The 12,255-nt window shown below is 39.6% G+C and overlaps 1 protein-coding gene and 1 long non-coding RNA gene across 5 annotated transcripts in view; both read left to right on the top strand.

Moving 5' to 3' along the window:
* The window catches only part of LOC111977484 (actin-binding LIM protein 1-like), a 110,608-nt gene extending 106,664 nt beyond the window's left edge, over positions 1 to 3,944 (top strand). The window contains exons 3-4 of one of the 2 annotated variants that reach the window (XM_024006919.2): positions 3,124 to 3,307; positions 3,630 to 3,944. In XM_024006919.2, the coding sequence (XP_023862687.1) occupies positions 3,124 to 3,307; positions 3,630 to 3,846 (401 nt within the window). In that variant the 3' untranslated portion in view covers positions 3,847 to 3,944. The remainder of the gene's footprint in view (positions 1 to 3,123; positions 3,308 to 3,629) is intronic. The other variant, XM_024006918.2, reaches the window with a different exon arrangement.
* A 3,556-nt stretch (positions 3,945 to 7,500) lies between these two features.
* Positions 7,501 to 11,510, top strand: LOC139029227 (uncharacterized). Of its 3 annotated transcripts, none has more exons than XR_011481512.1 (4): positions 7,501 to 9,309; positions 10,341 to 10,533; positions 10,627 to 10,706; positions 11,053 to 11,510. It is a non-coding gene; the product is annotated as an uncharacterized lncRNA (long non-coding RNA). The 3 variants fall into 3 exon arrangements; XR_011481511.1 differs by having other exon boundaries at positions 10,341 to 10,501; XR_011481510.1 differs by having other exon boundaries at positions 10,341 to 10,706.
* Positions 11,511 to 12,255: the final 745 nt, after the last annotated feature.

A 12,255-nucleotide genomic window follows, 5' to 3' on the forward strand; every position in this document is an offset into this window, starting at 1 on the left:
ATTTTTTTGCTTCATTTCACTTCACCAATTTGGACTATTTTGTGTATGTCCATTACATGAAATCCAAATAAAAATGTATTACAACCTGTAATTTAAATACAACAAAATAGGAAAAACGCCAAGGGGGATGAATACTTTTGCAAGGCACTGTAGGCATTTTATTTGACCTTGTTCCTATGTTGATTTTTCAAAAGGCACTTTGCACATCTGAGCTATCTTTTTTTGTAGGTGCATGGTAACAGTTTAATAAAATGAGAAAAAGCTTTACGTAAAGCTTATTAAAGAGCAGTGATACTATCAAGAGCAGTGTGTGGGTTTCCTCTTTTTTCTCTCCTATGTTTGAAACAACGTCATACTATCAACCTAAATAAAGAGGCATATTGAAATAGAATGTGATGCCACAGTCCAATGATTTCTGCCTGAACAGTGAGAGATAATGAGCGATAATGTACTGTATTTCAGTGAGAACAAGTCTACCATCCAGATACCTWCCTCTATGTACCCTGCTTAGCTTTGGAAACAAGCGGTGTTCGTTTCAACTGAGATATCAGGTCAACACATTTAGACATTGATCAGCGTCCATACTCATTTGCGTAGAATACCTGAATAACATTGACTAGTTGAATGTAACCAACTTTTGTTGAAAGTAACTAAGCTGTATGTGAAAGTAAATTCAGAGTGAGGATGTGTTTATGAAGCTACATTGACATGGGACCTGGTCAAAAATAYTGCACTAAATAAGTAATGGAGGCCAATTGGAATGCAGACTTAGAGTTCTCCAATTACAAATACAATAAGCAATATCTGTAAATTGTCAGCGAAGGAACCTTGACGTTCTGGAATTAACTTTCCTCATATGGGAAATATTTGGATTCAGATTATTTACACTTTGCTTTCAGTGTAGCATATTACAATATAAGGTTGGGTGATGTCAACCGTTGTCCCATTGTGGTTATGTACTCAGAAAACATTGTGATATACAATGGTTTTGCCCCTTATTGGCCAACTGCCCTCCACATTTTTAAGAAAATGTCATTTAAAAAACTCTGCTAAAAGCAGCGTTGAGCTATAGCGCAAAATCGCGCGCTACAACTGGACGAATCATGACAAATGATTATGTTGTTAAATTACATGTCTTTACCATTAGGCCAAACTACAAGGAAAGGAAGCTAGCTATATTTTGCTATGGAAGGTTTTCCACATGGATGAAGTCATCTACACCCAGCAGTTATGGTGTATAATAATGTTGTGTAATCACCTTCCAGGGTAAAAAAAGAAAGGAAATTGACATGAGCACCACAATGCCTCCTCCACCCATGGTTTTCCTTTTTAATAATATTTTTTTCTTTGTGTACTACACCTGGTATTCACAGGTGGTCTCCTATCCCAGTACTAACCAGGCCCGACCCTGAACAGGCATGGTGGTATGGCCACAAGCGTATTTTTTTTAAACCTKATTTTCTCCCTGAATTTGGTCCCTTGGCTCATCTCTACAAATCCTCAATGGGCCAATTGGGCTCCGTCCTATCCCTATGGGGCTCCCGATCGGTTGTGACACAGCCTGGCTGTAGTAGTGCCRCTGCATTGCAGGCAATGCTTTTGACCGCTGCGCCACCCAGGACCCCAAGGTTTTCCAGCACACAGCTTTGAACTACTACAGTAGCTATGTTGGCCTATTGTACTTCAAACAATGTGTATCAGACCAATGCCTACATCTCACATAACCTTTTACTGCAGTGCACTAAATCAGGGTCACAGAGTTTCTACAAATCTGTACGTTTGAAACAAAAGTATACACCTCACACACATGGTTATGGGCTTTAAAAAAAGAACACACCTGTACCTTGACAGATATCGAGTTGAAATGTATTACATTTTTTATTAGCATCCCAATTTTACACTTTATATACATCACAGAAGACTGAAATATAACAAAACAGTTTGACATAGAAACACAGGATTTGTCTGTTTAAAAAAAAAAAGCTTTATTAATTATGTAATAATGAAAAATATATAACAAAAGAGGGTGTATTTGGTCATTGACTGCAGGAAAGGGCTACAACAGTTTGTTATTAATAGACACTAGTGTACATCCCAAAACATACATGTGGAAAAATAATACATTATTTACAAGTGCAAAATACAGCAGTGCTAGCAATCCCATAGGGGAAGACTCCAGGAGGGGCCATCTWAATAWTTGATTWATTTGAAGGTGYAAGATATTGTTCTTGTCTCTGGAAATACAATCAACACTTAACCTTACATATCCACAGAGGTATTGGCATTTTACATTTTTGATTGTTTTGTTGTCATACCCTTTGTCAAAGTAACATACAGTAGCCTAATCTAATGGAGACACAAACAGACATTTCTGCAGTCGAACACATGGAAGATCAACAAATGGATTTTCAGATTTCCTCAAAACCATCAAACTTTATTAATAATTACTGCAGTAATGGAGCGTTAACTCTACACCATTGGGTGACCATTAAAGCCCAAATAAGCAGGGTTCGGTTACAACTCTTTATAGTCTTCTTCAGTCCTCGTAACAAAGAACATATGTGAAATTATACACYGGTACATTGTGCGCTCATACAACAGACAGCAGGATTTACATGGCGCCAAATATCCATCTCTAGGTCATTTACTACTTGTATATCCAAAAATACTTATGCAACATGGGACGCTAGGTCCTTCCCTTAAATTGARGAAGTCCAGTATTCATTAATAACCTAGAGGGAGGGTTCTCCTCCTCACAGATCAGCATCTCACAGACACTACTCATGGAATGGAATGTTGTCTTTTCACCAAACCATCATACATCGACTGTCAGTGTTAAACCTCAGAGGCTCCTCTCAGAAAAAGGCAGTAAGAATGTAATATAGGAATACATTCTAATATAAAATAATGTGCTTAGCATAATGTTGTAATTCTACCACAGATGATCTGATGGATATAAAAAAAAATCACCTTTATTTAACCAGGTAGGCCAGTTGAGAACAAGTTCTCATTTACAACTGCGATATAGATAGATATAGATGACGAGATATATATATATATATATATGATGCAAGGAGGATAGATGAATAGCATGACTTACTGACTTCTGTTGCGTCCCTGCAGTGTGTGGCTGTGACTTGGCTCAGGGAGGCTTCTTCATGAAAAATGGAGACTACCTGTGTACCCTGGACTACCAGCGAATGCACGGTACACGCTGCAACGGCTGTAGGGACTTTGTGGAGGGAGAGGTGGTCACTGCCCTAGGCAAGACTTACCACCCTGCCTGCTTTGTCTGCACCATCTGCAAGTAAGAATCTCTTTTTCAAAGGAGCCCTGGTCAAGAGCTAGCAGAATTACTCATTGTCCATCTCATTACTCTTATTGTTCACATTCATTTTACTCTTATCATCCTGCCTGCATCCTCGTCTGCATTGATTGGCGTTGGTCTTGAAATGGGTCAATCGGCTCACTCCAACAACGCTGACACACATTCACCTCATCATCCACTGTTAATCAATACACTGAATATTCCCAAACTGATGTACCCTAATGTGACCCGTGCTACACATCTGTCTGTATCCGTCTGGTGTCTGATCATTAGTCCATGCATCTATCTGTCTCTCCCACAGACGACCATTTCCTGCTGGGGATAGGGTCACCTTCAATGGCAAAGATTGTCTGTGTCAGTACTGTGTCCAGCCCACGTCCCCAGGACCTGGCAAAGACCTCATGGACTCCAACTGTAAGTGGCCTCTGTCTCCACTATACTTACAGTACTGTAGTTTCATTGAACTAATACTTCAACTCAAATACAACAACAAAAAATGTACCAACCAATTTATTTGAGTTCATATGATGTGTGTAACCCATTGTCTGTGATAACCACCAGAACTCTGTAAACTWCTAGTAACCAATATAAAGTATTCAGTAATAAGTACAGCAATATTCCATCTATACTGCAGCTCAGCCATAGCCTGGTCCTAGATCTGTTTGTGCTGTATAGCCAAATCTGGGACCAGTTTAGCTGAGCAATATTTTCACAATACTTTTACTCTAACCTAGTTCTACAGTACGTTAACTGAGAGGGGACAAGAAAGGAGGGGAGACTACTGACTCTCCCTRCCCTCCCTCCCTTCCTCTCCTCCCTCCCCAGGCTCCAGTAGGAATACTTGTGATAATGCTGTTTGAAAAGACAGCCTGAAATTTCCAGCCTGTTTTGGTAGGCTGGAGTTTTGGTAAATTAGTTAGAGAGTTCCAAACCTCTGCCAATAACATCTAGTTTTCAGTTTTCCTCTCCACACTCGGACCACTCCCAGACAGTCCAGGCAAAATTCTTGTTTGAGAAATTGCTCTCTGCTAAGAAGCTATTTTTGTTAATTTTGACCATTTTAAAATTGTTTTCAAATCACAGTAAGGCACTTAATTGCGTTTATGCACGCCCACCTCTGCTTTTAAGCTCCGCCAGCCCAACAACTTCCTGTGTAGTGCCTGTTTCGATCTTTTGTACTGACAGCTGTCAAAACACAAAATGTCTTCTACACCAATTGCCTCACCCCTATTACAGTGAACTATGTTCACTGTATTGTGCAAGCCTCAGTTGTTGCTTCAAAGAGAAAAGAAAAAGGGATTTACAAAGCACATAGAGTTACGTCGACAACTATGAGAGTGAGTATTCTKAACTAGCTAGCTACCATATTTCAGCCGGCACATTTCAGCCTGCACAAACCATTTGATAAGGGTTATCCAATTTAACCTTTTACTGCAGTGGGCTAAACCAGGGTCACAGTGTTTCTTGGTAATCTTAAACAAATCTACTATGAAACAYATGCATCCACCTCACACACATGGTAAAAGGCTTAAACAAAGAAGACACCTGTACCATGTCAGATATGTTGAAGTGTATTCAATTTTAAGTTTGCATCCCAATATTACACTTTATATACATCACAGAATACTGAAATATAACAAAACCGTTTGACATAGAAACAAGATCTTCTGCAGTTAAAAAAAAAAAACTTTATTAATTATGAAATATATTAACATTCCATCCATGTCAAAGAGGGCGATTTGGTCATTTGACTGCAAGGGAAGGGTTACAACAACTATGGATCCCCATTAGCTGCTGCCATAACAGCAGCCATAACAGCAGCTACTCTTCCTGGAGTCCAGCAAAATTAAGGAAGTTATACAATTTTAAATACATTACATTCACAGATTTCACAACACAGCCCTCAGTCCTCAACTCCACCACATATCTACAATACAAAATCCATGTGTAACYTTACGTGTGTGTATAGTGTGTATGTTATRGTGTGTGTGTGTATGCATGTGTCTATGTTTGTTGCTTCACAGTCCCCGTTGTTCCATCAGCTGTATTTTTATATATTTTCTATTATCTAATTTTACTGCTTGCATCAGTTACTTGATGTGGAATAGAGTTCCATGTAGCCATGGCTCTATGTAGTACTGTGTGCCTGCCATAYTCTGTTCTGGTTTTAGGGACTGTGAAGAGACCTCTTGTGGCATGTCTTGTGCATGCATGGGTGTCCGAGCTGTGCGCTATTAGTTCAAACAGACAGCTTGGTGCATTCAAAATGTCAATACCTCTCATAAATACAAGCAGTGATGAAGTCAATCTCTCCTCCACTTTGAGCCAGGAGAGATTGACATGCATATGTTTAATGTTAACTCTCTGTGTACATCCAAGGGCCAGCCGTGCTGCCCTGTTCTGAGCCAATTGCAATTTTCCTACGTCCCTTTTTGTGGCACCTGACCACACAACTGAACAGTAGTCCAGGTACGACAAAACTAGGGCCTGTAGGCCCTGCACTTCTCCACAACTTAGCTGCTGTTGTATCAATATATTTTGACCATGACAGTTTACAATCCAGGGTTACTCCAAGCAGTTTAGTCACCTCAACTTTCCACATGATTTATTACAAGATTTAGTTGAGGTTTAGTCATTCTTTGTCATTTATCTTTGTTTCATAGTGTAGTTTCTTTTTATTCAGTTTAGTCACATGATTTCTCAATTTGCCAATCGCTTGTGCAGCCAGACTTACTTGCCATTCCTTTTCCCCCATCCCTCTCAAACATTACATTTTTTAATTCCTCATCAACATGGATTAAAGTTTTTATAGTCATTTTCTAAATGGATGTATGTGTGAAAGGCCGTGTGCAGCCAGACTTACTTGCCATTCCTTTTCCCACATAAATGGATGTATGTGTGAAAGACCGTACCTATTCACTGACGAAATCCTAGGCGGGACAGCACAAAATGAGACACAGAGACATGACTTTCAACTCTCCCCGGGACTGTACAAACAAAGGCCGGGGTAATGGCTATCCAAACAACCCCCCCCCCCAAAGAAAACGAACAGTTAGTTCCCAACGCCACTCCAACAACTTGAGCTGAACCTATAACAGGGAATTCTACTGTCCCGGAATTTGGCAAAGTCTCCGGCTCATAAACACTCCCCCCCTCTGCCCCTTCAGTCAGGTCCTTAAGAGAGCACAAACAATAAAATCWGTCAATTGGCCTCAGGTGAGCTCATCAGTAGTGGCTGTACTGCGGCCCACCTCCAGGAGAGGGCGCAGTCGGATCCCTCACACATGCTTATTAGTAACTGGAATAAGGAATTTCATAAAGGTGTCAAGTGCATTGTCTGTTTGCTCCTCATTACACACCACGGACCAACAAATATTCTTTACATAAATGACATAGTTATCACCACAAAACTTATTGTATGACCTCTTATAGACTATATTAGGCCCAGCTTTTGGAACTTTGGTTTTCCGAGATATGGCTACTATATTGTGATCACTACATCCGATGGATCTGGATACTGCTTTCAAAAACATTTCTGCAACATTAGTAAATATATGATCAATACATGTTGATGATTTCATTCCTGTGCTGTTTGTAACTGCCCTGGTAGGTTGACTGATAACCTGAACCAGGTTGCATGCATTGGTTACAGTTTGAAGCTTTTTCTTGAGTTGGCAGCTTGATGAAAGCCAGTCAATATTTAAATCACCCAGAAAATATACCTCTGTTGATATCACATACATTATCAAGCATTTCACACATCTTATCCATATATTGACTGTTAGCACTTGGTGGTCTATAGCAGCTTCCCAAAAGAACGGGCTTTAGGTGAGGCAGATGAACCTGTAGTCATATTACTTCAACAGTATTTAACATGAGATCCTCTCTAGGCTTTACAGGAATGTGGTTCTGAATATAAACAGCAAAACCTCCACCATTGGCATTTCTGTAAATATTCTAACCTTGTATTGCTACCACTGTATCAAAGGTATTATCTAAGTGAGTTTCAGAGATAGTAAAAGATGACATCCATATTCTGACAAACTAATTATTGATTCCATTAAGCTACATATATTAACATGGGCTATTTTGAGCACTTTTCTGGGATGCTTGCTAGTTTTCATTGCGTTACTGTGAAGCTTAGCAGAAGTAGATATGCTCATGTTATTTATGTTAGTGCAGGGTGAGCTGCATACAGTGGACTTCCTACTAGGGCACACCGCCTCAGTGCTAACAGTATAAATCTGGTTCATTGGCACATGATTACTACATACAATAGCTGTAGAATCAGCAGAGGCATTCAGAGCAGTTAGAGGGACATACATTAGGTTACTTATATTTTGTCTACCAACGCCCCTGGTGTAATGTACATTTGCTGAAACATTATGACAACTCAGTGTCACAATTGTAGGGATTACCGGAGCTGGGCTTGGGTCATTGATAAGTCATTGTCTTAACGTTGGCACGCTATTTAACTGTAGCTTGCTAACGTTAGCTTCTCTGATGTTTTTGTTAGGCCTACCAACTAGGCTAGCTAGCTAGTTACCGTTTACACAATAGACTTTCAATGCAATTTGTTTCGTTTTTGGATTAGCTAGTACGTTAGCTAGCTAGTTTTCTAACCTTGACTAGGTTGCTACCTAAAGCTAGGAAATAGCTATGCCATGGTCGCTATTCACTAGCTAGCAAATGTTAGCTGGGTTAGATTGTCTAATCTTCTGTGAACCTTGTTTTCATGGTATCGGTACCACAAGGGTATTATTTGAGACACACCCAGCATGTTAACGGTAGTTAGCTAGCTAGCGCTTGTGTCAACACACTGAGTAACATTAGTTCCTTTTCAATATAGCTAAACGCTAATTTATTAATGTTAGTAAGCACTATTATTGGTACCTGGATAACACAACTAGTAAAGCAGYTCTAAACTATAGAAATCATGATGATGACGATTTACATTACCCTATACTAGTTATAGCTACATTTTCTTCTCTACTGAAGATTACTACAAGGTCTTACTCCAGGGTGGGAAAATGCCTACGAGAAACCAAACAGATGAAGACAGAGTTGTTGATTTCCTTCGTTACTTGTAATGTTATAAGGGAAGAAAAATAATCAGTTTTTTCTGAATTAGCTTTCAAGCTACTACATACCACCAGTAGAATAGTTATTTTTATGTTATCTAGTAGGCCTTTATCTTTGTTTAATCTAATTATTAAATCTAACACAAATCCTTCTAATTTTATAAGAAATGTAAGGTCTTTTTACATGTTGCAATAAAGTATACCCTTGGGGTACCTGTACCACTAAAGGAGAAGCTCATCTTTTAATTGTAGGTATTTTCACTTGGGAAAGGGGGTACTTAGTCAGTTGCTCAACCGAAATGTGTCTTCCGTATCAGAGAGGTGCGGGGGGCTCCCTTAATCGATGTCCACAGCACCCACGGAGCAGTTGGGGGTTAACTGTCTTGCTCAAGGGCAGAACAGCAGATTTGTTCACCTTTCCGGCTTGGGAATTTGAACCAGCGGCCTTTTGGTTGCTGGCCCAATGCTCTTAACCGCTAGGCTATCTACCGCCTTACTTACTAATGTAGAAATTGCTCATAGGTAACTGTAAAGTTATACATAACTTTAAATAGCAAATCCTGTGTTACAACCTTGTACTTATGCCGAAATTACAGATATGTACTCTGGTGTAATAGTGTGATTATTTTCTCACTTGGATGGATGGCGCTGTCAGAAGCTGATGATTTAGATTGTCAGGATGGTAGGTACACAATAATTACAAGTAAGTATCCCTCAAGATACAATTCATTTTAACTAGCTAAGTCCTGTGTAACACCTAGTAATTACAATGTATGTATGCAGATATGACATGTACTAGTGTGTTTATTTTCTCAATAGGATGGTGCCTTCAGAAGCTTTGCAATTTGGGTCAGGTTATCAGGATGTGTAATGTGCTATATAAGTGCACATTGATTACAAGTAAGTATCCCTCAAGATACTTCATTTTAACTGGCTTAATCTTGTGTAACACCTAGTAATTACATTGTACTTATGCAGATATTACATGTACTCTGTGGTGTACTTGTGTGTTTATCCTCCCACTTGAGGATGACACCTATATGGTAGACCCCAGTCAGAAAGGTTGACATATATCCTATCTGTTTATGTAAACTCGACCAAGTTAACCCAGATGGTACACTTTTGGGGCGCAAGCACAAGATTGAGGGGATATTTTGAGGAGTGTGCATTCACGGCTAGGTAACTCGAGCCTATGTAATCTCAGGACACCCAACGCATCTGCCCACAACAGATTACAACCTTGTGATAGTTATTACTGAATTGGATGCAGTTGAGAAGAAACTAAATTGGTGAATTAATGGAAACTTACCCATTTGTAACAAGCATGTTAACAGTTATTCGTTGTTACATGTTATTATAGCGTAACTGAGTCATTACAATTGACTATAATGCTTGTTAGTGTAATTACAATGTAATAAGGACTCCGTAAAATTAAGTGTTACTGCAATTTCTCGCTAGCTATACTTTACATCATATTCTTAGTTATCTAGCTGGATTAAAACATTTGCTATTAGGTCAATTCCCCTGAATTTTGATATTGAAATGTAGTCATTTTTCTAAAAGCATAAGTCCTAATTATTTGTATTTCTCAGTTTTCAATAAAGATCAGGTCACAGGAGAGATCAGCATGGGGGCGACTTGTTACAGGTCAATAAGGAAATCCGAGAGTCCACACAGTTTGAGAGTAGGATGAATATTACTGTTCTGGTTGTTATAAACAAGTTCCTGGGTATTCGTAAGTGTCTCAAAATAATTGCATGCTTAGGCTACTTGGAAATTGATTAGATAGTGGAGTCAACATAGTACAGTTTAACAGTCATATTCAAAACAATTCACTGAGGTGAGAACTAGTTTGAGGATTGGTTTGTTGACATTTGAACAGCACTGTTATTGCAGAGAATTGTGGTTTTATCCGTTCTTTATCTTCACAGATTGTGTTAAAGGACTCACTCCCTGCCATCCTGGCCCACAGCCACTGCTCCTGTGTTGCTGGGACTACTTTGTGCAACCACACAGTTGCACTGCTCTACTAGTCAACACATTACTCTCAATTTGGGATTGGTGCATTCCCCCATCCATAGTTGCACCGAGAGTGAGCAGAGGTGGCAAAAGCCAAAAACAATGGTAAGGCTGTGTGGATGGTTATTGAAGGCTAATATGAATAATATAAATTGGTGATGTGATTGTGATGATCTAAGTGCCCCTTTGTATTCCAAGGGTGTGAAGCCAGGCACTGTTAGCAGGATGGTGTTCCTATCAGCAAGACCCAAAGAGAGAATAATGGTTGAAGGAGTGAGGTAAAATGTTGAGCATTTATCATAATCTGAGCTAATCTTTGACAAATGCTTTACAGATAAATACATTTGTTTGATTGTGATAAATTCATTAGATTGTGTATTCAATATGCCTCTGTTACAAGAGCTACATGATATTATCCCAATCCAGAAACAATCCCTAGTGGTCCCTACAATCTAGACACTTGTGTAGATCCAAAAGAGATAGGTGAAAGGATGATGGAGTTATGACCATCTTGCTTTTACCCATATCCAATCCTTTTGAATCGACACAAGTGTCTAGGGAGTACAAACTAAGTTTTTTCCCCTGATATGTCAGTTATAGGCCCTACTTTTGTGTCCATCACAGGAGTACCTTCTATAGAGGTGTAACCTGGGAGCTGCCTGACCTCTGTCCTCCATGTGGAAGAGGTGTACAGGGACTTTACCAATGCTACAGCCCCTTTGGTCATTCCATTGGACATATCCACTGAGGTCCAGTTAGTGGATTCTGCCATTGGTGAAGTCCGGGCTGGCTGCTGCTACAACAACTCGCAACATCACTTCGCATGAAGACAGAATCCTCAGGGGAACTCGTCAGTCTGCAGAGATGAAGAGAGGTCTGGAGATGAATTCTGCTGCTGTGGAGGAATACTATGTTCTCCAGAATGTCAACTGTTACCCCCATGGGCATCAACAGAGACTGCCAAATTTGGGAAGCAATCAACAAGAAGGCTGACCATTTATTTGTTTACTCTTACTTGCAGAGATGCCTAATGATCTCCTATGTCAAATGTTAAAAGATTAAAAACATTTTTGTACTGTGAATTTGTATCTTATTTATAGATTATTTCTATGAAAGATAACCACTGTGCTAACTATTTTATCCCGACTCCAACAATGTTGATACAATTATCAATTTTTTTTGTGGAAACTTGTTGGTTTGTTAGTGAGAACACTGGACAAAATAGTAGAGTGCAGGCCAACATAATGCAATTTATTTTGAAGAGAGGGTCTGAAGGTAGCTGTTAAACACAGGCTGTAGACTTGGAACATGCTGGCCTCCTAGGCAGAGTTGCAAAGAAAAAGCCATAACTCAGACTGGCCAATAAACACAATTTAAGATGGGCAAAATAACTTATCTGCCGTCTCTCACAGTTGAAGTGTACCTATGATAAAAAATTACAGACCTACATGCTTTGTAAGTAGGAAAACCTGCAAAATTGGCAGTGTATCAAATACTTGTTCTCCCCACTGTATATGTCCTACCCTGCCTTTCTAAGGTCTTCGAAAGCCAGGTTAACAAACAGATTACCGACCATTTCGAATCCCACCGTACTTTCTCCGCTATGCCATCTGGTTTCAGTGCTGGTCACAGGTGCACCTCAGCCAAGCTCAAGGTCCTAAACGATATCATAACCGCCATCGATAAGAGACATTACTGTGCAGCCATATTCATCGACCTGGCAAAAGCTTTCGACTCTGTCAATCACAACATTCTTATCGGCAGACTCAACAGCCTTGGTTTCTCAAATGACTGCCTCGCCTGGTTCACCAACTACTTCTCAAACAG

This window comes from Salvelinus sp. IW2-2015, linkage group LG18, assembly GCF_002910315.2.
Source record: "Salvelinus sp. IW2-2015 linkage group LG18, ASM291031v2, whole genome shotgun sequence".
Lineage (NCBI taxonomy): Eukaryota > Metazoa > Chordata > Actinopteri > Salmoniformes > Salmonidae > Salvelinus > Salvelinus sp. IW2-2015.